The sequence below is a fragment of the Diplotaxodon limnothrissa genome, linkage group LG16 (assembly GCF_057381915.1).
Source record: "Diplotaxodon limnothrissa isolate DT_005_m linkage group LG16, D_limnothrissa_male_GT1.1, whole genome shotgun sequence".
In the NCBI taxonomy this organism is placed as follows: Eukaryota; Metazoa; Chordata; class Actinopteri; order Cichliformes; family Cichlidae; genus Diplotaxodon; species Diplotaxodon limnothrissa.
This window is the reverse complement of record NC_140611.1, coordinates 40,083,475-40,109,252: the sequence shown is the minus strand read 5'-3', so window position 1 is coordinate 40,109,252 and position 25,778 is coordinate 40,083,475. Positions and strand designations below refer to the sequence as shown.

Sequence of the window (25,778 nt, the reverse complement as noted above, 5' to 3'; positions counted from 1 at the left end):
GGAGTTTTATGTTCTTTGCATCTGTGTTTGTATCTGAGTGACTCGAATAAAGTTACTCGCTTCAGTTTTTCCACATTTAGTAAGCGACTCGTCTCTGTGTGATCGAAGGACAAAACGCCGTTCAGGAAGGTTCGACACAATCACGACATGATCGTATCTGGTCCTGTGAAACACAAAGCTGATGTGTCAGGATCAACACGAGTGCTGAAGTTCATCACGTCTGTGCCGCTTAGAAACAATGGATCTGCTTACTGTGCCGTGCTAACCTCAGACCGCCCGGCACACAGGCGACAGCACGACCCTTCAGGTCCTGAGCTCGGGTCCGACAGTGATGTCATCACAGGAAGCTCAGAGCTGGATGTTTTTGTAGTTTTGAATGAAACTACAATGAATTATCCAGTGTCAGCCGCTGGAGCGAAGTGTTTCCGAGCTGCTGTTACCGCGAGCTCAGATTCTTGAACAATATCAGATGAACCTTTATTAGTCCCACAGAGTGAAGTGAGACGCAGCAAAAACTAAGAAAAACAAAAGAATAAGATCAAAAGAATAACATACGATATAAAACAGAACAAAATAAAAACCTGTTTTTTTATATTCTGTGAGCTTTTGTCAGAAAAAGGACACTTGGTGGTTTTGCAAAATGAGGTTTTATTTTAACACAATTTAAAGAAATGACAGCTTTGGTGCTGCTGGCAGAAACAGCTGCTGTGTGTGGAGCCTGACTCACTGCTGCCTCTGCTGGACACCAGAGGAACTGCGAGCTCGTTGGCTCACAGCTGTGTGACAAATATTCAAACTTCAGTAACCAACCAGTGTTGAGGTGTGCGCCTCCATCTTTTATATACAGTCTGTAGCCTCTGTTCAAACCTGTGATGGAGCTCGAGACTTCTTTCCTCACCTGAACATCACCTGTGCGCATATGTCTGTGTGTGTGTCTGTGTGTGTGTGCGTGCGTGCGTGTCTGTGCGTGTCTGTGTCTGTGCGTGTGTGTGTCTGTCTGTCTGTGTGTGTCTGTCTGTCTGTGTGTGTCTGTGTCCGTGCGTGTGTCTGTCTGTGTGTGTGCGTGTGTCTGCGTGTGCGTGTCTGTGTCTGTGTGCGAGTCTGTGCGTGTGTCTGTCTGTGTGTGTGTGCGTGCGTCTGTGTGTGTCTTTCTCAGCCTCTCTCTCTCCCTCTGTCAGTCTCTCAGTCTCTGTGCGCAGGCGCATTTCGGAGCTTGTTGTCTAGCTGTTACCGGATCGACGGGACGACGTCCTACTGAGAAACCAGAGCGCGCGTGTGCGCGACAGCTGTGTGCGCGTGAAGTCGTGGCTCTCGGTGCGCGTGCAGGAGGTGTAAAATGTGCGCTGAGCGCTTCATCCCGCTGACAGCGCTCCTCTTCATCAGCGTGGCGCTGCCAGCTGTGCGCTGTGAGTATGACCCGCTCTCCTCCTCCTGGGGTTACTGATGAAAGGAGGGTTCTCTGAAACGTGAGCACAGATTTGGTGGACACGCCGTGGGAGCTGTTCCACTGAGTTTGACGCGGGTGGACCTGGGTGGGAGCTTCTGTGTGCAGCGTGGATGTGACAGACACAGAGCCACAACATTAGAAGCAGCTGTGGGTCTGAGGCGCGTGTTTCAGGTGTGTCCTGTGTTCAGCTGTGGACCATCAGGTCTTCACACCTGACACAGCGGCTCTCATGACACATATTTTCGTGACTTTTAGTTTTTTGGCGGGAGCATGCTCGCTCGGATCTCAAACTGCTTTTTGATTCCGGTGAAATCTTTCGATGTCTCTGTCAGCAGGTGTTTGGTGTCTGAGCGCTTCTTTAGCCCTGTTATCAGCTGATGATCACAAAGCTTTGGTCAGACTGTCTGTGGGGGTCAGAGTTCACAGCACAGGAAGTGGGGTTGTTGTCCCAGCGTCCGGCAGACAGTCTGGGTTCTTCTTTCAGGTGAGACGTGAACACTGATGTCATCTGTGTATTTTGGTGTTGTCTGGGCCCCGTGGCTCGATGGGGATGGGTGGAGGCACTGGGTGGAGGGCGATCGGGGCTCAAGAGTTGGCAGTTCGTCTTGTAATCGGAAGGTTGCCGGTTCAATCCCCAGCTCTCTGTCTTGGTCGTTGTGTCCTTGGGCAAGACACTTCACCTGCCGCTTACTGGTGTTGGCCAGAGGGGCCGATGGCGCGATACGGCAGCCTCGCTTCTGTCAGTCTGCCCCAGGGCAGCTGTGGCTACACCTGTAGCTGCCTCCACCAGTGTGTGAGAGTGACTGAACAGTGCATTGTAAAGCGCTTTGAGGGTCTCGAAAAGCACTATATAAATGCAATCCATTATTATTATTATTATTATTATTATCATTATTATTATTACTGCGTCAGTTTTGGAAGCACGTTGTTGTTCCGATGAGTCCAGGTTGGTCGTCGATGCTCACAGAGTGAGCTGAACCTGCTGCGTTTGCTTAAAGGCTGCCAGCTGATGCTCATCAGCGTAACTCCCACACACACAGTTACATCCAGATCATGTGATGTGCTGCCACAGCCTGTACCTGCTCTCACGCGTCCTCCAGCGAGGACGAGATGAAGCTGCTGTTGGATCAGCAGGTGCAGAGCAGCTGATCTGAGATCAGAGTCCACATGAATGAAAATGAGATGTAATGATGCTCTTACTGATCTGCTGTCTCCTCACAGTTTATCAGGCTGGCTGAAAATCACACGTGTGGCTCAGACTGCTGTGAAAGATGGTGTTCCACAGAGGAGGAGGTGGAGGAGGTGGAGAATGCAGAACACACATCAGTGAAGGACGGAGCCCGAGTCGTGGGCGAGAGGCTGTGCTGGGGTCAGTTCTGTGCAGCGTCCTCATCAAATCAAATCAAACGTATTTCTTCTGATGAATGTCAGCTAACATCAGCTGACCTGTTACCATGGATACGTCTGCTATGGATCTGTGAGCTGATAACTCGCTCCTTTCATCTGTGACACCAGCGCAGTCTCCACTCTCGCTCCACTCTCAGGAACCGGCTGCTGTTTTTGGGAAGTCTTCGTTAGAACTGGGACAAAACAACGTGAGGAAAAACCGAACGAGGCTTCAGTCTGCTCCGTCACCTTCATCTCCACCACACTGACCCCACCTCCTTTGTGGAGATGACGGGCGGACTGAGCGCTCGCAGTGATGGCTGCTCTCCTCCGAGCAGTCTGCGTGACACGTTCACACTCAGCACGGAGGCAGATCTGTGATCGCTGACTCGTTACATCTCATAATTACCACTGAAAGCTTTGTGAGTGCACTCTGTGAACAGCTGGACTGGAAAGGCATGATGTCATCACGCTGATGGGGGGCAGCGTCTGCTCGAAGGACGCTTCAGTCTGCGCTGAGCGTTCAGCTCCTCCTCCATCTGCTGACCTCACATATCTGTGAGTGGTAAAGGTTAAAGGTTAGAGTCACACACCTGAGCGGTGTGCTCCAGCAGCATCAGCCTGTAATGTGACTGCTTTAAAAACCCACTTTACACCACAGCTCAGTGAGAACAGCCCAATAAAGAGCCAGGAAAAGGTCAGGTGATCCGAAAGTGTTCATATAATATTCTATAAGAAATAAATGCACGTTATTTATTGACGCGTTTCACAGGAAGAAACTGAAAATGTTTCAGCAGCTAAAAGTGATTACAGCCACCTCACGATCCAGCAGCAGGAAGTGGCAGTGATGCTTCAGTGTGATGTCATCAGTCTGTCACATGACTCTGCTGCACTCTCCTTCACAGCGTTGCCTCAGCTCTTTGTGCTTTGCAGCATTCGTTATGCACGGCTCTCTGAGCTCCGCTTCATGCATGCTGCTGTGCTCGGGTTCTTTGTCCGGTGATTGGTCGACAGACGGCAGAATACTCTGACTGGATCATCGTCCCTCCTCCGCCGGGCTGACGGCTGTATGAGCTGTTCGGTCTCGTCTGTTCCAGAAGTCTTTGTTTAGCTGCACCTTTGCAGAGCTGAGCTCCCGTGTGAAGAGCACTTCCAAACAGCCATACTTGTTCAGTCTGTGCTGAACTTTGACCTTTAACCTGCTAACTGAGGCCTGTAGAGTTTGAGGTGGAGACGAGATGGTGAATCTGCAGGGATGTAAACTCCTGGGAGGATTGTAGCATCATGCTAACATCCCTGAATGCTGCAGACCTGCAGACAGAAGTCCTGCTGCAACAGAGGTCCTCACACTGCTGCTGGTCATTCATCGGTGCATTAACAGCAGCTGGCTGATGTTAACCTGAGTGGAAGCAGTAAGGATGGCCTTTATCTTTCACATTATGGGGATTATTACTGAAGCAGGAGTACAAACATCCAGTTTGTCCTGGTTCAGAATGAGGAAAAAGTCCTTCCAGAAATTCACACATCCGGATCATGAATGTGGAAACATTTCCTGCGAGTGGTGTTTGGTCCCAGCTTGCTTCAGGCTCTGTTCCTTGTTTAAAGTGTGGATCAGCGCATGAGTCCAGGACATGACTGGATTGCACATGAGTTTCCAGCCTTGCGTCGTCTCTCAGCCTCCGCCTGCTCATTAGGACAGGGTGTGAAGGGCAGCGGTAATCACAGGATGAATTTAACGAGGCAGCAGCTTTTTGTCTGCGTGCACAGAGGACCTGCTGCCTGTGGGCGGCTTTTCTGTTAATGAGGAGAACAGATGAATCTGAACCTCGAGGCAGGATTAGTATTTTCCTTTCCACCCGATCTCAGCAGGAAGATCACATGACCGGGTCTCTGCGTCTCTGCCAACCATTTTCATAAAAGTTCTGTTTGTTTTGTCCCACGAGGGGAGACGATGTCTGTCCGTCACAGATAACCGAGACAAATCCAGAGATGTGCAGGAAGCTTCTTTGAAGATAATCAGTGTGCCAGCGCCAGACGTCTTATCAGAAACTATCTCTGGTCCACCAGCCGTGGACAGTCTAATGAAAGATGGTATCAGACTTCATCCACAGGCAGCTCCACCTCCTCCACCCATCGCTCATCATTTCCTCTGTTATTAAAGCTCAGGCTGAAACAGTCACAGCACAGAAAGAACAAAGAAAAAATACTTTTGTTTTAGCTGTTTTTGAGTCTTTTGGAGCTTTGAAAATGAAAAGTAGATGTTGGATGGTTGGTATGGCAACTCTTCTGAGCGCACGTTAAAAAAATGGGCAAATATCCCAGAATGCATTTAGTCCAAAACTCAAACGAGGTAGTGGCGGAGTTTGATATATTACTCTATTTGCCTGGATTTAGCTACAGCGGCTAGCGAGCTGATTGGAGACCAAAACAGCCAATCAGAATTTTTGCATCCGAGTCTGTTTTGTGGCACAAATATAACGCTGTACAGAAAAAGTTGAACACGCAGGAGCAGAGACGTTGCGAGCAGGTCCGCAGAGATCTGAGCAGAGCAAATGCAAAAACTGAATGAGAGGGGCTGTTGTGTGTCTGTGTGTGTGTCTGTCTGTGTGTGTCTGTGTGTGTGTCTGTGTGTGTGTCTGTCTGTGTGTGTCTGTGTGTGTGTGTGTGTGTGTGTGTGTGTCTGTGTGTGTGTCTGTGTGTCTGTGTGTTTGTGTGTCTGTGTTTGTGTGTGTGTGTGTGTGTCTGTGTGTCTGTCTGTGTGTGTCTGTCTGTGTGTGTGTGTGTGTCTGTGTGTGTGTGTGTGTCTGTCTGTGTGTGTGTGTGTGTCTGTCTGTGTGTGTGTGTCTGTCTGTGTGTGTGTGTGTGTCTGTGTGTGTGTGTGTGTCTGCCTGTCTGTGTGTGTGTGTGTGTCTGTGTGTGTGTGTGTGTCTGCCTGTCTGTGTGTGTGTGTGTGTGTCTGTGTGTGTGTGTGTGTGTGTGTGTGTGTGTCTGCCTGTCTGCCTGTCTGTGTGTGTGTCTGTGTGTGTGTGTGTGTGTCTGCCTGTCTGCCTGTCTGTGTGTGTGTCTGTGTGTGTGTGTCTGCCTGTGTGTGTGTGTGTGTGTGTCTGTGTGTGTGTCTGTGTGTGTGTGTCTGCCTGTGTGTGTGTGTGTGTGTGTGTGTGTGTGTGTGTGTCTGCCTGTCTGTGTGTGTGTGTGTGTGTGTGTCTGCCTGTCTGTGTGTGTGTGTGTGTGTGTGTGTCTGCCTGTCTGTGTGTGTGTGTGTGTGTCTGTGTGTGTGTGTGTGTGTGTCTGCCTGTCTGCGTGTGTGTGTCTGTGTGTGTGTGTGTGTGTGTGTGTGTGTGTGTCTGCCTGTGTGTGTGTGTGTGTGTCTGCCTGTCTGTGTGTCTGCCTGTCTGTGTGTGTGTGTGTGTGTGTGTGTGTGTGTGTGTGTGTCTGCCTGTCTGTGTGTCTGTGTGTGTGTGTGTGTGTGTGTCTGCCTGTCTGTGTGTCTGTGTGTATGTGTGTGTGTCTGCCTGTCTGTGTGTGTGTGTCTGCCTGTGTGTGTGTGTGTCTGCCTGTCTGTGTGTCTGCCTGTCTGTGTGTGTGTGTGTGTGTGTGTGTGTGTGTGTGTGTGTCTGCCTGTCTGTGTGTGTGTGTGTCTGCCTGTCTGTGTGTGTGTGTGTGTGTCTGTGTGTGTGTGTGTCTGCCTGTCTGTGTGTGTGTGTGTGTGTGTGTGTGTCTGCCTGTCTGTGTGTGTGTGTGTGTGTGTGTGTGTGTGTGTGTGTGTGTGTGTGTGTGTGTGTCTGCCTGTCTGTGTGTGTGTGTCTGTGTGTGTGTGTGTGTGTGTGTGTCTGCCTGTCTGTGTGTGTGTGTGTGTGTGTGTGTGTGTCTGCCTGTCTGTGTGTGTGTGTGTGTGTGTGTGTGTGTGTGTCTGCCTGTCTGTGTCTGTGTGTGTGTGTGTGTGTGTGTGTGTGTGTGTGTGTGTCTGCCTGTCTGTGTGTGTGTGTGTGTGTGTGATAGCAAACACTGAAATACTTTGTTTGCATGCAGCAATGAATTTTATTCACTCAAATTTCTTTCACGTGCGCTCAGAATAGTGGCACAAACAGCGCCATAGGTTGGTTGGATGTCATGGATGGATGGTTAGATTGACGGTTGGTGGGTGGATGTGTTGGTTGGGTGGGTCCAATAAAGATCCTGGTTGAAGCGGAGTGTAGTCAGACAGGTGAGCAATGGTCGCCCATCATGTGGAGTCTGTGCGCTGCACTGCTGTTCCTGTGATGGAGGTCACATGCGGGGCCTGAGTGTTTTTCACTCGCTGCCTCTAACCTCTGAGGTCAGCGCTCAGACTCTGTGCTCCGGGAGGACAACACTCTGAACTGGAGGAGCTCTGCTCCTGCTCAGTGATGCTCCGCAAACAGCCTCTGCTTTTATCGGGAGGGGCGTGTCCTAACGTGATTACATTTATCGTCACTGACGGCTGTGCTGTGATGCATTCGTGTGCATCCACAGCAGGAAAGAATATCTGATCGCTAACAAAGAAATGTCTGATTTCTATGGTGGTTTCATTTTAGCGCAGAGGCAGGAAAACACAAGAACATTAAAGTGAGTCGCAGGTCAGTGAGGGAGACCCACAGCTGCTGTTAGTCTCTGAAATGAATTCAAAGCAGCGCGAGACGAAAAGAAAAAACGCTCCTCGTGTGTGATCGGTGTCTGTGATTGGAGCCTCTCTTCTCTCCATCACAGACACTTATTACACCCACTGCATCCACAAAGCCACCAGCATGGTGGAGGATGCCACACACCCCGCGCACACACCCCTCACACACACCCCTCACACACACCCCGCGCACACACCCCGCCCACACACCCCTCACACACACCCCGCCCACACACCCCTCACACACACCCCGCCCACACACCCCTCACACACACCCCTCACACACACCCCTCACACACACCCCGCGCACACACCCCTCACACACACCCCTCACACACACCCCGCGCACACACCCCTCACACACACCCCGCCCACACACCCCTCACACACACCCCGCCCACACACCCCTCACACACACCCCGCGCACACACCCCGCGCACACACCCCTCACACACACCCCTCACACACACCCCTCACACACACCCCGCGCACACACCGCTAGCTGCACTGAAACAGGAAATCCAGCTGTTAGCCGTGATGTTGGTGTTTGTAAAGGACAGTGTAGAGGAGAGGCTGTTAGCTGCAGCCAACCAACCACCTGACGTCACGTTCGTACTGACAGAAACATGTTTTTATAACTTTAAGCTGTTATTTGTTAAATCCAGCTTCACAGCAGTTACATGTGTGTCAGAGTCAGAGCTCAGTGGGGTAAATTAGCCTCGATGTGTTCAGTGTTTCCTCTTTAAAGCTCAGTACAGACAACAGAAGGTTCACACCTGTGGTTCATTGAGCAGCTCTGTGTTACCGCGGTCATACAACAGAAGAGCCCCGCCTGCAGCTACAGACGCCGTGTTATGGCGAGCAGGTGTGAGGTGAGACGGCCTGCAGACAAACCAACAGTGACGCTGTTGGAGGTGTGCAAATCACCTGCTGTCATTAAAGGTTTAAGTCTGGATGAACTCCTGAACAGGTGATGGTACCGCCACAAGACGACCTCTGACCTTTGACCTCTTCTATCTGTTTCAGGTCAGGGGATGACCGAGCCTGATCAGAGTCTTCTTGGCAGCGGGAACGGTGGGATCACCGTGGGAGGCCTCAAGTCCGTCCTGGAAGACGCCATCTCCCCGGCCTTTGGCGCCACCATCATCATCATCATCACGGTGATCATGTCCGGCAGTGCGTACCTCTGCTTCCTCAAGTACATCTGCAACGGCTGCTGCAAGCCCATGCAGGTGGTACCGGCCGCTGACGTGGACCCCAACAAGGTGGAGGAGCAGGTGTAGGTGATGGAGTCGGTCCCCGTGCTCGATTCAGGCCGTCGAGTTTTTCTGTCTGAAACGTTGTTTTCAGTTTCCTGCAGCTGGATGGATCAGAGGCCTCTGCAGGCGAGACGTGAAGCTCAGCACAGGCTGGAGAAACCAGCCAATCAGTGAACACCAACATGGTGCAACCACCTGCCAGACGCGTCACAAAATCAAAGACCTTACTTCAGTGGTTTGTTGGATCTCTGTGTTTGTGTTCAGTGGAGCTCCGTGTGCTGACATGTTCATGGAGCGTCAGCAGGTAAAAATACGAGGCTGCAGTTTCTGTGAGGATCTTCAGGAACTGTTCTCCAGGCTTCCTGAAGGACAGTCAAAGCTCTTCTTTGGATGTTTCTGCCTTTGCTTGTGTTCTCTGTCAGGATGATCCCACACTGCTTCAGTGGAGCTGAGCTCTGAGGAGGCGCATCCATCACTGATGTGTGCTTTGTGTTTGGCATCACTATGATGCTGAAAAATGAAGCTGCTGCCAGTCAGATGTTTCCAGATGTTCCTGCGTGGTGGATCAGACTCTGTAATTCATCAGTTTATCAAAGAACCTGAAACCATGACACAGCCTCCACCGTGCTTCACAGATGGCTGCAGACGCTCACTGCTGGACCTCCTCCTGACCTCCTCGTACACACTGACCATGATGTGGATCCATCTCTCCATCACACCTGTTCCTCTGACCTTCAGTCCAGTTCTGGTGTCATTTTCAGCCTCAGGTTACTTTATTTCTACATGGAGGTAGCTTTGTTCTGCAGCTGTGAATCCTCACATACACACTCTCAGTACAGCTACACACAAACACAACGTTCATTCGTCCGTCTCAGTAACGGCGGCTACAACAAAGCCATTTTTAAACGTGCTGTTTTACGTTTTGGGACCAGAAGGAAAAACTGAAACGGACCAGCTGCACCTGCCTGCTGTGGTTCCTCTGTCGGCCCGTTGGACTGAGTTTCTTTTCTTTACCGATAAATATCCAAACTGTGACACCAAAGAAAAATGACAGGGTGATAAAATAAACCATCATGGTTTTGTCAACATGGAAGCGAGAAAGCTGTGCGAGACATGAGCGTGGCTGGTGGGCGTTAAGCTCCACAGTCTGACCTGTAATAAGACTGACTTCATGTGTGCGAGTGCTTTTCCTAAAGTCACGAGTCGTATCTTTAGACGTAGCTATGCTCGGCTGCAGACAGGACACCTCAGCAAGTACTGAGTCATGGCTGCTACGTGCTGTGGCTGGAAAGAAACACAGCAGATTTCCATGAGACTTACTGCTTCTTACGGAGCAGAAGGCTTTTCCACGTGACCCCCGCTCGATGCCAATGTGCTCGTTATGTTTGCGGCTGAATGAACTGAACATCAGCTGGCTCACAGTCTGGATGCTGCTGTGGTTCTCACTCTGGACCAGGCTTGGTGTTCCTCAGCAGCACGGCGAGGTCAGACGGCGTACGTGTTTAAAAACAGGATTCCTACAGATTCAGTCACTCATGGTTTAATCTTAGGATGAGCTCTAACTCACCTGGAAGGAATAATCGTGTCTTTTCAAAACACAGAATAAGAACACATCAGCAAGCGTCCACATCATCCCCACAAGTCTCTGTGAACATGTCCCCACTGTGTGCTGCGTAAGTGAGCAGTGAGTGCACACAGCTGTGATCTGGACTCATCTGTTTGCCTTCAGTAAGGATGTCTTCCTCACAGACGTCCTTACTCAGAGCATTTCTGAGGAGGCTTCAGTGAACAGCAGATGATCAGCTGAAGGTCCTCCTTGTTTACCTGCTGTGGATGGGCTGGTTCTGTGTTCATGTCTGTTATGTGTTGACACGGCTCTGGTTCATCTTTTTGTTAGGAGCCTTTGATGCTTGAATGAGTTGTAGGTCAGAGTTCAGACCCTTAATAAAAAACCTTCCTCGGGTACAAAGACTGGACTGAACCTGAGTGTAAGAGCAGCCAGTGTCCAAAGAAGACCTTTTACAGACCTTCAGGGGGATGTGGATCAAAGGTAAGGAAATGACGGTGGCTCAACAGTACTGAGCTGTAAAAAGACTAAAGCAGCATTTCAGGAAAACATGAGTGTTTCACACAGACTGTCCTGTCGCCGTGCTGATTGTTGTACGTTTGTGCGTGTGCGTGCGTGTGGGTACGTGCGTGCGTGTGTGTGCATGTGTGTGTGTGCGCGCCGAGCTCTGTATTCTCCAAAACGTGTTTTTTAATAATTAAAAACATGAACGCTGAGGCTGTGACGCCGAGTTAATGATCCCAGCCGTGAGCTCGGAGCTCATCAAACACACAAACATGGACGCTGCAGCATCCTGTCAGCAGACCCATCACCATGGAGACCAAACATGTCCTCCTGTGACAAAAACTCCGCCCTGATGTGATTTGAATCTGCTTCCTCCTGATTGTTCGGAGGCGCCTCACGCATCCAGCAACGGAAGTGAGTTCAGAACTGACACACACACGTACTCGTTTTCATATGCTAGTGAGGACATCTCATTGACATAACCCTAACCTGACCCCGACACTAAAACCTTCAAATTCATGTGGACGACCCTTTGTCCCCAGGACTGCGGGTCCCCACAAGTATAGTAGGATGCCAATTTTTGGTCCTCACAAAGATAAATTTTATTTATGAGCGCCTTTCAAGTCACCCCAGGACACTTTACAATAGGATAAAACACTTAGTAAAGATAACATTAACAAACAGTGGAGTCACAGTGAATATGCAGATTTGAACAGATGAGTTTTGAGTTGGGATTTAAACTGGGAGAGAACCAGTGTTTCTTATTTCTGGGAGCAGAGCAGCTGAAAGCTCTGCTTCCCACGGTGGTGAGGCGGAAGGAAGGTACAGCAAGCTGGATGGAAGAAGAAGATCGAAGTGAACGGGCAGAACAGGTGGTGGTTAACAGGTCAGCAAGGTAAGGAGGAGCGAGGTTATGAATGGCCTTGAAGGTGAGCAGAAGAAGTTTGAATATTATCTGTATTTTCACAGGGAGCCAGTGAAGTTCCTGAAGAACAGGTGATGTGCTGGTAGGAGGGGTTCTGGTGGTAATGTGAGCAGCAGAGTTCTGAACCAGCTGAAGCTGATGGAGGGATTTTTGGGGGAAACCATGCAAAAGAGAGTTGCAGTAGTCGATACAGGAGGTAACAAGACTGTGGACAAGAATGGACGTAGACTGGGTGGAGAGAGAAGGAAGCAATCTGTTAATGTTACGTAGATGGAAGTAGAATGGCCTGGATGACACCAAGGCTCTTAACCTGAAGATGCCTAAACATGGCGCGCACACACACACACACACACACACACACACGACATAAAACTGACAGATTGATGATGTCACCTACACCTGTCAGTGAGGGGGGCGGACCCTTCCTGTCTTCGTGCTCACTGGTTACAGGCTGTCATGTGACTGCCCTCCTCGCCTGTCGCTTTACCTGCTCATCATTAAAGCTGCTGTGCAGGTGCGAGTTTTCAGAGCGTCCACCTGAAGCGGGCCTCAGAGTGGAGGGAGGTTCACGCCTCCTCTCTGAGGGACAGTGAAGAGCTTTGAAGTGGGAGGAGTCAGATCAGGATTTACTGTTTGAGTTTCATGATGTTCAGTTTTCATGGTGATAGATCCACAGCCGATTACCCACACATGCATGTCTCTCTGTTACCGATGACCTCTGACCCTTAGACTGAGAATCCTCTCAGAGCTCCAGACGTACCCAAAGCATCAGCAAACGCCCGCGGCTGATGGAGCAGGAGGGCCGTGAGGAGCGCACGGCTGAGCTGTGGAGTCCATCTGTGTCCATCAGCCACTGTGGGACACAAATCCATGGCAACCACCTTTAACAGGCTGACACCTGAAATCTGTATATGACAGTTTGGGGGTTGAGTCACGAGACCGATGCTCGTCGTGTTCGTGGTCCTGTAAAACCATCACACAACAAAGAACGACGTTCAGCTGCTCGTGAGGATTTCATCGACCTTTAAACACAACCTCACAGATTTTACTGTTTTATTATAAAGACAAAGAGACTTTTCTTTCTTTACATTAAATAACTGAATTTTTCAATGTAATATTTATCTTTCTTCCTGACTTGATGGAAATAAGCAGTGGTTGGACCCTCTGGGTGGACGCTTCTGGCCCACGGGCCGTATGTTTGCCACCGTTGCTGTAAAGCTTGTGAAGCTAGAGTAGCTGCATCGTGAAGGTTCGCTGTGCCAGCTGCTGTTTGTTTGTGCGGCGTCTCACTGGGACACAAAGACTCGGCTCAGGTTTAAAACGGTTTTTATTAAAGCAACAACAGAAAGAAGCGCGGTTGGCGTGAGAGCGCCGTCAGCAGAGACCGCCACGGTCATCAGGGCTGCTCAGGTCCTCGAGCGGGGAATTGGTGAGCAGCCTTTCATCCTCTCTGCTGACGCTCCGAGACGTGAGGAAGGAGGAGCCGAAAGAGCGCCGAGAGCCGGAAGCAGGAAGAGGTCGAGGTCAGAGTCAGCGTCTGATTGGGATGCTTTTTGGACCTCCCTGCCCTCCAGCTCTCGGCTTACTTTCAGGACCCGCAGTTCTCCTTCGGCAGCACGTCGACGTCCTGCTCTGTGGGCGGGGTCATCAGGGCGGGTTCGCTGCTCATCCTGTCGCCCTTGCGAGCTGCGGAGACAGAGAGAGATGGAGAACAGGAAAGAGTTTATTTAAAATGGAAGAACTTCCTGTCTGACACTGTTCTAACTTTAGAGGCTTTTATTCTGTAAAAACGTCAGCCTGAAGCTCCTCCAGCTTCACGCAGTCGGAGCTCTGATGTCTCTGTTCTCCTCACACAGGTGTGCTCAGGTGAGTCCAGCTCTGCTCCTGTGCTGGACCGTTTGTCTCTGGGTCCCGGTGATTCTGCTGCTCAGTCGCCATCAGACTCACAAAAGCGCCGAGTGTCGGCTCTGCAGCTCCACAGCACAGAAACAGGCGTTTCTTTGTGTCTGCAGGTCAAAGGTCGCGGTTCTGCTGAAGTGGAGTCGAAGCTCCACACAGGTTGCCCCTCTGGGAGTCGTGTCACGTAGACACGGAGCGGCGAGGACTGCAGGACTGGAGCTGCTGGTCCAAACCTCAAACGTCCACATGACGCACCAAAGAGCGTCTGTGAGCGCAGACGGGGTTTCCTCTGCAGTGAGGCGCACCGCAGGGTTTAAATACAGCTTCTGTTCAGGTGAGCTGCCCAGAGTGTTTCTGTTTCTGTGGTGAAGTTTCTGTGCGAACGCTCTCACCAGGCTCTCTTGATTTCCTCTGTCAGCGCTGCAGAGGCGCCTCGTTGGCCACGGCGGCGTGGAGAAAAGAGGACAGTCTAAAACAGCTGCGAGAGCTTCACCACATCCTTCTCACCGCAGCTGCAGCTCTGAGCGCCGCTTTCTCACAGTAAACAGAGTCTGAGGCGAGTCTGCAGAGGATCTCTGACCGAACCTGAGCGTCACCTCTTTGTCCTCTGAGGTCGACTGACACCGATACATCACTGGAGGACACTGACCACACTCACATTTAGCCTGCTTGCATCCCGCGGTGCTCGGCTTCTCCGGCTGCTCCTCTCCTCGCGCCGCAGCCCGGATCTTCCTCGCCACGTACCGACAGGCTGCAAACAGAACGACATGAACTCGAGTGAGTTAACGGACCCACCGTGAGTCCCATTCCCCGAGAACATCGGGACTTAGGATCAGACTTAACTGAAATCATATCTGAGCCAGCAGGCTCTGACACCGCCACACCGTCCCCGAGTTTGACCCCTAACCCTGAATTATCCTGCCGGTGCAGGAAATGCTGATTACATCTCATAAATGCAAATTAACAGTCCGTTCATGTCTTTGTCAGAAGCTGACCTGATTGGCACTTTTTGGGGGGTAACAACAATAATAATATTGATATTTATAACAAAGTGCAGTAATAACAGTGTGCAATACACTTATTCTACATTTTATTACTAACTTAAGTTACTGCGTGGTGTTGTACGTAGTGCCGACGGGGGAGTTTTTCCATTGTACTGCTGTACTATGCCTGACTGTGCAATGACAGTAAAGAGTCCTTATCTTATCTTGTGGTAATTATCTGATGGTTCAGGCTTAACGGGCTCGTTTGCATCTGGAGCTCCGGCTGTGGGAACCCCGCGATGATGGTGTCAGAGTCTGAAACCGGATGCAGGCTCGTGACCGTCTCGCTCGGCCGGTTTGGCTTCAGAGGAATCCAGAGAATGAATGTGGGTCCCAGCCACTGCTCCTTAATCTGACAGCTAAAATAATCCCAGCTTCTATTATCATTATTATTATGAAATCCTGTTTAGCTTCCGGTCGGCATCAATGAACATGCTGAAGCAAACAGAGACCATCGTTCATAATGTAAAGAGCCGCAGCGGCCACACACGAGAAACCAACACAGTGAAAAATGTCTCCACACACACGGAACTAAAGAAACGACACGTTACACGGTTCACGCTGACAGGTTTGGTTTTAAGTCATCTTTTCATTACTTATTTCTTTCTTTAATTTTCACTGATCGCTGAAGAAAGACTGTCGCTGTGTTCAGGCGCTCCGGAAGCTCCTTTACACCAGTTCAAAGTCTGGCACGTAAATCCAGGTGAGACCAAATCAGCGCTGTTTACCATCTGCACTCAGATTAGACCGAGATTATCTTTAAAGGTGGGAGTTAATCTGGGCTGTCTCTCAGCCGCAGGTTTGGCTCTCGGGGTTAATCCAGAGTTTAGCCAGAGCCAGGCCCTCAACTGTGGGCTCGATCTAATCCCTGGAGTAACCCTGACAGAGCCGCAGGTAACCCGGAAGTGAGAAGCCTGGTCTCGGGTTCAGACCTGAGCCAGAGTCTGTCGGACTCACCGCTGATGATCAGTCACACCATCCTTCAGATGCGCGGTGTCAGGAGCTGCTGTTCTGGTCCGTGTGTCCGTGTGTGTTAACGCTCAGCTGATATCTGAGCTCTTCCTCAATAACAAGTCTCCTCTGATAGCCCCTCCCTCTGAGGAGGGGGAGGAGCCTTCACTGTCGCTGCAACAAGCTCAGATCCTCCTTCTGAGTGATCTGTGCTCCTGGATCGTCCAACACTGAATCTGACTGTAACCCACGATGCTGTCAGGTCAACGATGGTGTTCAGAGGGGTCAGACAGATTGTAACTGAGTACATGTACTCAAATACTTACTGAAGTGCAGCTTTAATGTACTTCAGTAAGTATTTCTGTGCAGTGGCGGTCCTAGCCTGTTTGGCGCCCTGGGCGAACACTCCCTCTGCCCCCCCCCCCCCCCCCCCCCCCCACACACACACACACACACACACACACACACACACATATGGAGAGAGAGAGTGCATAGTATGCAAACGGCTACCAAACAGCCATCATAATTCGTCATACAATGAGAACAGGACAAATCAACAACTGACAATGACTCATTAATATTAAAACCTGTAACATAATGTGTTGTTTGGACTTTCGTCTGTTACTGTTGCTGTTTTTACCATTTCTTCTGGGAGCAACTGTAACCCACATTATTTCCTCATTGTCAGTTGTTGATTAGCTTCCCCAGCTCTTGAACGGACGCGATGCTGTTTTGATCCTGAGAGACAGTTACTTCTACATCTGCATCATCGCTCTCAGCGCCACTCTCCCAAAACTCTTCGTCAGGCTCAACATGAGCTTCCTCCATGAGGCCGCCTCTCTCTGACTCTCTGTCCAGTTCAACATCCAAACTAGGCAGAGGGTGACGTCACACAATGCACTGGCACAAGATGGCGCTGCACATGCTCTAAAACATAGGTGTCAAACTCTGGCCCGCGAAGCCATACCAAATTACTATTAGAGCTGGACTACTGGTATTATACAGCTAATATATATGTTGTTTAGTATTAAGCTTTGCTTGTTCCATATTCAGTCCATAAGAAAAGATTCATTCATATATCTGGAGGAAGGTTTTTTTTCAATAAATATCAATGTTAGCCCACGATTTTGTTCCAGTTTTCAATTTTGGCCCACTTTGTATTTGAGTTTGACACCCCTGAAAACCAGTAACTTTAAACACTTACTGGTCAAATCCATCACAGACCTGACACAGCACCTGAGCGACGGTCCACAGTTCACTGAAACCTCATCAGAAATGCTGTCATGAAGACATTCTTAATGAAGGGAAACAGGAGGACAGACTGAGGCTGAAAATGACACCAGAACTGGACTGAAGGTCAGAGGAACAGGTGTGATGGAGAGATGGATCCACATCATGGTCAGTGTGTACGAGGAGGTCAGGAGGAGGTCCAGCAGTGAGCGTCTGCAGCCATCTGTGAAGCACGGTGGAGGCTGTGTCATGGTTTCAGGTCAGTCAGTGCTGTTGGAGATCTTAAACTGATGAATTACAGAGTCTGATCCACCACGCAGGAACATCTGGAAACATCTGACTGGCAGCAGCTTCATTTTTCAGCACGCCGATGATCCCAAACACACTGAGAGAGCAGTGAAAGCACACAGGAACACACACACGAGTCATGGAGTCCAGTGTCGAGTGGAGACTGCTTTGTTCCTCCTGAATTGGAGGCCTTGTTTCTTGAAGAGTCAAACACCATCCCGCTCATGCAGCGTTGTAGAGACATGCAGCCAGAGCTGCAAAGCACTGTGGGTGAGCCTCATGCACCCGCGTAGCTTCTACGTCTCTAAGCAGGCCTTAGCCATCACTCGTCATCGCTCGCTGTGTTATCAGTTAAATACAGGGACCAAACAGTGCTGCAAACATGCTTATCTGCTGGGAAGCTTTAACATGGGAGTCTACGGGGACGGGCTCGCTGCTTCCCCTACTGGACGTCAGAGGAACTGCATGTTTTGTGCTTCAGTGTGTTTCCGTCACCACGAGTGTGTGAACAGGTCCTCACAGCATCACACACACACTCCTGCCTTCCTTCCTTATGAGGCCCACTGTCATAATGACTTCAACCACAGACTGACCCGAGCCTCAGCTTGAACACACCGCGAGTCCGAACCCCCCTGCCCCCTAAAGCTGCCACCTGCCCACGTGACTGCACACTGTAAAAAGTAAGTGTCGGTGAAAACGTTGAGAAGTGTTACGGTTCCGTTTCGGAATAACTCGGTGCTGTTGGTTCGTCTGCCTGTGACTAAGCAGCAGACATGCGCGCTGTCACATAAATAAACCCACGTATAAATAAAGGCACGTGACACCCCGTGTGCGCGTGCTCTGGGTGAACCCACACTTTTTCCAGCGCGCTCTGATTCCTTGAAGCCGGACTCGTTTCTGCGCACACGCCAGTTTCGCTTCCGCGTACTTCCCCGCCTCTTGTTGCCGTGAAAGCTACCAGGAAACACACTCGGAGCCGGATCACAGCACACTGACAGCGGCGAACCTGCCGGGGACATGGCAGCCTCTGTGTGCGCCTTCATCCTGGCGCTTTACGCACTGTGCGGCTCCGCAGGTAAGCACACCTTTACTTTGAGGGCAGGTGAGGAGGAGGCGGTCTGACGGAGGGAAAGGCAGCGCAGAGCGTCTGGAGCTCAAAAAGAAAGCTCAGCTAGTGACGAGTGTTTAAACTAAAGCTGTGAGCTGAAACCCAGAGCACAGTCTGCTGTTTACTCAGTCAGACAGGTGAACTTTGACCCCAGCACAAGAGACAGCAGTGTGTTTTAGTGTCAGCGAACAGCGCTCATGTCTTTGTGTTTGTGCTCAGCCGGCTCAGGAGGGCTCAGCGCACCCACCCACGTCCGACTGACGTCCTACAACATGGACCTGGTGCTCAGGTGGGATCCACCTGAAGGGACGACCGATGTTCTGACCTACACGGCCGAGTACAGGTGAGTCACCGGCGGGTGTGACAGCTTCAGGTGATCGCAGTTTAGTGTCAGAGAACTGAGTCACTTTCAGTTTGAATGTTTACCTTCAGGAGGGCGAGTGCGATCATCACACTTAGGGCTGGGTATCGTCACTGATTTCTAGAATCGATTCAATTCCGATTCACAAGGTCCCGAATCGATTCGATCCACGATTCGATTTAATTCGATTCTATTCAATTTGAATCTGGGAAATTTTGACAGTCAGAAATATTATAATTCAGATCAGTACATTTACATATTTTTGTATCTATAAAAAGGAAGCTGACACACGCAAGACTTTATCAAAGGTGTGAGCATCACAGCAGATGCCTTTGTGTCAAAGTAGCTGAAGATAAAACACAAAAAAACATGAAGGTGATTTTCCTGGCCTGGATTTTATAAAAATATTCTGCAGTACATCAAAAACGAAAGAAAACCATTAATCAACACATGATTGTAATCTGAAGTTACAGCGGTTTTATTAGAGACACAGCATTTTGCATTTTGCATAATTTCAAAAAGTTTTAATTTGTTCAGTATTGAACGGCAGAAATTAGGTTTTCTTTTCGGAAGTATATAAAACGAAACAAAAAGAAAGTCGGCCGACAGCCTGTAAACAACGGTAGTCTTGTGCGTAACAAGTAAGCGAATAATGAAGAAAACAGATTTTTAGACGGGAAACTGTTCTTGAAGTATACTGAGAAAGAGAGGGAGAGAGAGAGAGAGCTGTGCATCGTGGTCGAAGCAAAACAGTAAAAGTCAGAGTGAATACATGACGATGTTTATGTGAAGCGTAGTTTGGATCTTCTTTTGCTGCTGGTTCGGTCAATATTGTTTGGAGAGACATCAAACTAACAGCTTTAGAATCAGCGCATAAAGGGCGTGAACACACGGACCCGCCGAATCAGAATCAGCGAGCTGTCGGCTTTCAGCCCCGACCGTGAGAAAGGCGACATCTCACTGATTCTGATCCGCGGGTTCGCGCTGTGTGTTTAAGTCTTTGTGCAGAATCCGTGTTCCTGCTCTCATTTACTCTCTTAGCTGTTTGGTGGTTCTTGAAATTTTGTGAGATTTCACCTGAGATTCTGGCATTTCGGGCAAAATAAATTTATATAAAAAAAATCGATTCAGGATTTTAATGAATCGATTTTACGTTATCCAAGCCAGAATCGATTTTAATCGATGAATCGATTATAAAAACCCAGCCCTAATCACACTGCGAGCTAGAAAAGGAAACTTAATCTTTGGGTCTTACTCGTCGCTGTCAGTGGAAAATCAAAGATTCCAGAGCAGCTGGGCTCAGAAATGGACGTTATTCTTCCTCCGAAGAGTCCGATCACCTCAGTGTTTGGGAGCAGGTCACACTTCGCTTTGTCATATTTTTAGTTGCTCTCTGAATCAGAGATGCCAAACATGAGGCCTGGGGACCAGCACCGGCCCACCAGAGGCTCCATTCTGGACAGTTCATAAAGTATTATGAAGAAGTTTTACCTGCAGGACACTGGCTTGGGAATACGTGGAAAGTTAAAATATTCCTAGATCTTTATAAACTACTGACATCATACAGAATGAGTGCACGTTTGCTCACTCCTGCCAAAATAAAAAATGAAAGGCTGCAGCAATAAAACATCCGCTGATGCTTTCTCCTATGAAACCCTTCGGTTCAGCGATGCTGCAGAGCTTCAGGTCCTGCTGGGATTTGTCCCAAGTAAGGCGCGAGCCTTTTCCCAGGGTCTGCATGGACTGAAGGAACAGTGACTGCAATAAAGCCTGTGAGCGCAGGATGTACTCTGTTCAGGCCACATAGAGGAAGTTGGATAAACTGTCAGTAAGATAATCCATGCAGAATGTGAACTAATGAAATCCGATGTGGCCACAGACCGCCCCTGAGAAGACCCGCCTACCTTGATGTACTCACGCGTGCGAGCAAACCTGACCCCCACGACAAGCCCATTACCGTCAGATTATGAAACGCCACCCTATTCAGCTCTTCCCACCATGTCTGTGTCCGATGGGCTCCTGCAAAAAGCTCATTATCTGCAAACTGACGCGCCGCCATCCCTGCATGAGGAAGCACCTGTACCTCCAGGTGAAGCGCTGATGGTGCCTCGCGATGAGGAGACTGAAACAGCCGTGTCCAAAGAAGAAGTACAAACGCAGTTATGGAATCACAAAGTCACAAAAGTTACTCATCCAAGAGCGGGGGAACGGTGAGTTCCAGCTGTTGTTCTGGGAGAGATCATTCTAAGAAGAACGGATTTCATGAGTCTGTATAAATGTGCCCTCGTGTCCAGCATCAGGAGTTTTTCCTGCAGGCAGTATAAATTTGAACCTGATGTCTTTCTGTAGGAACAAACATTTAAAACTCAGCGCTGAGTAAACCTTCCATCACACCTGGATTTACCTGGATGCAGAGGTGCGGCGGTTATTCTGTAGAACGCCGTGCGCTGATGAACAGTGTGTTTGCAGACTCGTGGATTAGTCGTGTTTTTTCTCTCCTGTTGAGATGTCGAGTAAAACCGTCACAGGAACATCTTCGCTTCTTTGTGGGTGTTGACCTCCGACCTCAGCCACTCCTCCCTGCGCTGTCAGATCTCGGCTTTATGAGGTCGATCTGATGAAGACGTGCGTTCAGGCAGAAGTCAGGAGGCGGAGTCATGTTCAGATGAACAGATTAAACTGCGGTGCATTTGTGGAACCGACACAACCGCCGTCATGTCCAAACATAATCTCAGCATCTGATTGGTCAGGGCACAGCCTTCCATCTGTGCCCGGCTCAGGCAAGCCGGCGGCGTTCCCGGGTCTTCTTTGCGTGGACGCAGTGATGATCCTGAGCCCATGCAGATGTGTCCATCCAGCTGTGTGCGCTCTGGAAACACCCGGCCTCCTCTTTAGTTGGCAGACGTCGAGGTTTACACTCTTCTCCAGCCTTTTGTTGCAGCTCGTCCAACTTTTCTGAAAAACGATTCTAAAGCGTGTCAGTGTCAGCACTCGATGTGCTCCCTTTGTGCGTTTTCAGATGATCCTTAATGATTATTTAAAAACAGTATGCACGTGCTCTGAAACGGTGAGGACAGCGCAGTGACTGCAGACCGGTTTAGTCCTGCTTTGCATATGAATCTGTGATATCTGCACCATCAGTCCTGCTGTTCCACATTTCTGAAAAGCTGCAATCAGATCACTTACAGGAAGAACAGCACCTGCCTTTCTCCTGCTCTCCGGCCCACTGAAGCCATTTTAATATGTGTGGTGTGGTTTGTGAGGACCGTGGTGAAATCGAAGCTGTTATTGTTGCGGTCCAGGTGTTCACACAACAGAAACGTCCTCTTATCTGCAGCGTCTCTGTTCTGGGAAACGCCTCCACTCGACTGACTCGTTAGAAAGCAAACGCACGCTTTTCTGTCCCGATGCACAAACGGTGAACGTGGCGTTCCAGCTTTGATGTAACCAGCACCGCCAGCTCGTGTGAGCGTTAGTTTCTTTGCTTCGTGCCGTCACACGTCCTGCAGGATAAAGTCGTGAGATCTTCTTGAACAGCGGTCGTGTTCCCGAGAGGAGAACATCTGTCTGAAGTCACACCTGTGACGCCATCGCTGTGTTTCTCTGTTACAGAAGCTTAGCAACTGGATACAACAATGGCTGCACAAACACATCAGCCCTCAAATGTGAGTTCACCTTCTCCTCCTTCACCGTGCACGGGAGTTACACGGGCAGAGTGCGGGCGCATCGGGGGGCCGAGAGCTCCAGCTGGGTGGAGAGTAACGTCATTGACATGGACAGACACAGTAAGTGAATCTCGTCATATGTGCCGAGCTCGTTTGTCTCTGATCCAGTAGCGTGACACAGAGAGGAAAACCGACTATTAGCCGATGACGAGCTGATGGGTGTCGTTTATCCCACTGAAACTTTTGCCCGTTTGGCACTCGGGTGGAAATTTTAGCTCTGTGCTAAAAAACCAGCCCATAGTGATTGGAGAGGGGATCTAACCCCTGCAGTTATCTGCATTTGAAACTATGAAATCTGCAGGCACAAAGCAAGACCTTTGCTTCTGGGAGCTTTTGGTATCCTCTCGTTGGCCACTTCTACTGGACAGAGCTGAAGCTTTTCCAGTTGTGCCACATGTGCTCCACAGTGGGAAATGTTGCTCTAACTCCCATCGGCTGCTCAGTTTTGTTCCAAGCTTCCATGTTAGTGGATTTCCAGGCCAAGACTTTCCCCTCTGTCGTCTGGTATTTACAAAGGAAGAGGCTAAAAAGCCAGCTGACAATTATAAGGCAGCAGATAATAACCCTCACAGCTGACTTGTAGATGATTAAGGTTATTTTCCCTCGTGTAATGTCATCATTGATCTAACAGAACAAGTTTTGGGAGGTAAAATGAAAGATTGGTGAATGAGACCATTTGGTGGCTCTCAGAGAAGCTTCCTGAGATCAGGATGGTCCCCTTCAGCTCCGGTTCAGACTGTGGCAGCAGCTGTGTGGGGAGTCTGCAGTTATGCAATGACTGCTTCAGCAGGGGACGTCTGAAGAGCCTCGCTGAGCTGAAGACGATCAGAAATGAAACCGTGAGCGAGCTTTTCAGCGTCTCGCTCGTCAGAGCTCTCGCCGTCGCTGACTTCAGTCCAGTCAGAGTGAAATCCTGGTTTCTGTGTTTCTGTCTGTGTCCTCAGTGAAACCGTCTGCCGTCATGGTGGGAACCTCCCCAGCTCCAAGCACACTGGCATAACAGAGCTGTAGCAGATGGAGTGGACTGTTAGAGAAGCTGCAGCTTTGATTTTGTCCAATAAAAACGTCTCTCCACATCTGTCCCCCTCAGCCTTCATCGGTCCACCTGATGTGACTCTTCATGTCACTGGGACATCTTTGGAAGTCAGCATTAAAGACCCAGTGTTCAAGCAGTCAGAACTGAGGGAGACGTACACCTCGGCCACCTATAACATCACCTACTGGAAGAGCAGCTCGAAGGAAGAGGTGGGAACGCCGGTTTGTAGTTTTAGCTTCTAATATTATTAGAAGCTAACATTATGCCAGCTAATATCAGGCTCCAGTGTCCTAAAATCACACTTTCCCTCTGATAAACAGTTTGATTACGTTCTCATATCACACGAGAGTTTGTTCACAAAGCGTCTGGGTGCAACAATGTTAGATGCACAATAAAGTTTCATTAAACCAGCTAAAAGCAGCAGAAACAGCATTGCTAAGGACACTTAAGCATAAGCTCAACAACTCATGGCTGAGCTTCCCTGACTTGCACTGGCCTCCTGTCACAGAGCTTCACAGCCTCTTTCAGATTAAATAAAGGTGGCGGCGTCTCGCCCACCAGTGACAGCTGAGGTAAACAGCACTGACAGCCTTCCACAGGCTTGGAGGTGGACGCGGTCCAAACAGTAGCAGGAATACGGCCACAACCGTTATGATGTACAGTCCAAATTTCATGTGTTTGATCTCTCATAGAAGCATGTTTGTCCTACAGCAGCCACCGTAGTTAGAGCTACGCACTTAAAGTGTGAGGGGTAAGAAACTGCTGACAGCTAGTGATGATGTTTTACACACTGTAACTAGGGATGCACCGATACCAGTATCGATGCACCGATACCAGTATCGGTGCATCCCTAACTGTAACTTTTAAAAATTCAAAGAGTGAAAACAGTGAAATCAGCTGAGCTCCTCTGCTGCCTCCTACAGGTAGAAACAATGAGTGACATGATGCAGGACCGAGTGGTTCTTAGTGACCTGGACCCGCTGAGCGAATACTGCGTCCAGGTCCAAATCATCACCAACATGAACCCCAGACCGAGCGAGTACAGCGACGTCGTCTGTGAGCGCACCGGTGACGGTAGGCACCGCCGTCACACAGCCGTCACAATCGCTCAAGGTGTCGCTGATGGGCTCACCTGCTGCTGTGTGGTTTTCTTACAGTGGATGCAGCTCCGTGGGTGGCGGCCGTGGTGGCGTTTGTGGTCATGGCCACGGTGGTGGCTCTGGTGGTGACTCTGGTGGTCTACTGGAAACAAATCTCCAAGTTCCTGTGCCCAGAAGTCGTGCTGCCGCCACACTTTGAAGAGGTGTGTGTGTGTGTGTGTGTGTGTGTGTGTGTGTGTGTGTGTTCTTTAATCTAACACTGACCTTTCTGCCCCGCCCCCTCAGTCTCTGCTGCTGAATGATCCCAACTCCATCTACCCAGTCTCGCTGCCCTCTGAGCACTGCGACCACGTCAGCATCGTAGCAGACCACAGGACTGAGGAGGAAGGAGGGTGCAGCACTCAGCCTGATACCTCACAGGATGGGGGCTAGGAGGCGCAGGAGGGGGTGGGATGCACTTTAAAGACTCTGAGAATCGGCCTCTGACTGTGAGGTTTTAGAGCTGTGAACTCTGCAGCAGTGAAGTGATGAAGACGAGCAAGAACAGGTGAAGCTGGCCCAGGTGAAGCTGTTCCCACTGTCACAGGCTGCTGTTTATACTTTAATAGTTTATTCATGTCAATGTAAATGTTTTGCTTTCTACTGGTTTTTTAATGGTTTTAATGGTCGGAGGTTAACCGAAGCCTCTGCTGCTCCTGCTCGTAGGAACCAGGTGACCCGATGCTGGGCTGTACTGAGACAGTCTGGGTCTTTTACTGCTCTGTCTTCGTAGCCCAGTTTAATTACGTGTTCAGTAACTGGATTACAACATAACTACATGTGAAGGTGTAGCCCTGCAGGCTGTGTGTTTGGGTGTAGTAATAACTGATGTGGGGATGAGGTTGGCTTGGGTTTGCCACCAGCTGCTGTGAGACCTCGCCGTCCTCTGCTGTTTCCAGCGGGTTCACCTTGGATCTCCATCAGGCAGGATTCGGGCCGTCCAGCAGAACTTATGATGAAGAAGTGTGAACACTGTAAATACTCTGATTTATTTCTAATAAAAGTCTTTGTGACGGATGAAATGCTTCTGATTGTTCTTCGCTACAGAAACACGTGAAACATCGTTTTAAATCAGACTCAAACTTGGCTGCTGGTGTTCCAGATCAAGTGGCGTTGGTCAAACAGATGTGTGGTAGACTTGCTTTTCAGGACTCCATTTGAGTGCTCACAAAGTAAACTGCACGCTTTAGTTGTGAAGCGAAAACGCTGAAATCGCAGTAATAACACGTGCGAGGGGAACGATAACAACGACAAGATTCTCCAGATCGTTT

General features: G+C 49.7%; 3 protein-coding genes across 4 annotated transcripts in view; 2 read left to right on the top strand and 1 right to left on the bottom strand.

The window, feature by feature from the left end:
* Positions 1-19, top strand: part of rrp1 (ribosomal RNA processing 1) — a 13,587-nt gene extending 13,568 nt beyond the window's left edge. Inside the window, exon 16 of the mRNA XM_085374338.1 lies at positions 1-19. This exon is cut by the window's left edge and continues 251 nt beyond it. The gene's annotated coding sequence lies outside the window, so the exon portion shown is untranslated.
* A 13,023-nt stretch (positions 20-13,042) lies between these two features.
* LOC146616709 (uncharacterized) lies at positions 13,043-18,263 on the bottom strand. 2 transcript variants are annotated; one of them, XR_014906946.1, is made up of 3 exons: positions 15,627-15,732; positions 14,285-14,377; positions 13,043-13,413 (listed from the first exon to the last, which is right to left on the bottom strand). XR_014906946.1 is itself a non-coding variant. In XM_085374085.1 (3 exons), exons 1-3 carry the CDS (start codon positions 18,179-18,181, stop codon positions 13,316-13,318), a joined length of 378 nt encoding a protein of 125 aa, XP_085230211.1. In that variant the 5' UTR covers positions 18,182-18,263; the 3' UTR covers positions 13,043-13,315. The 2 variants fall into 2 exon arrangements, 1 of the variants encoding a protein (XP_085230211.1); XM_085374085.1 differs by lacking the exon at positions 15,627-15,732 and adding an exon at positions 17,995-18,263.
* On the top strand, positions 17,988-25,516 carry LOC146616708 (interleukin-10 receptor subunit beta-like). The gene is made up of 7 exons (XM_085374084.1): positions 17,988-18,213; positions 18,466-18,589; positions 22,220-22,392; positions 23,423-23,577; positions 24,292-24,442; positions 24,526-24,671; positions 24,754-25,516. The coding sequence occupies exons 1-7, from the start codon at positions 18,156-18,158 to the stop codon at positions 24,898-24,900; spliced, it is 954 nt and encodes a 317-aa protein (XP_085230210.1). The 5' UTR covers positions 17,988-18,155; the 3' UTR covers positions 24,901-25,516.
* Positions 25,517-25,778: the final 262 nt, after the last annotated feature.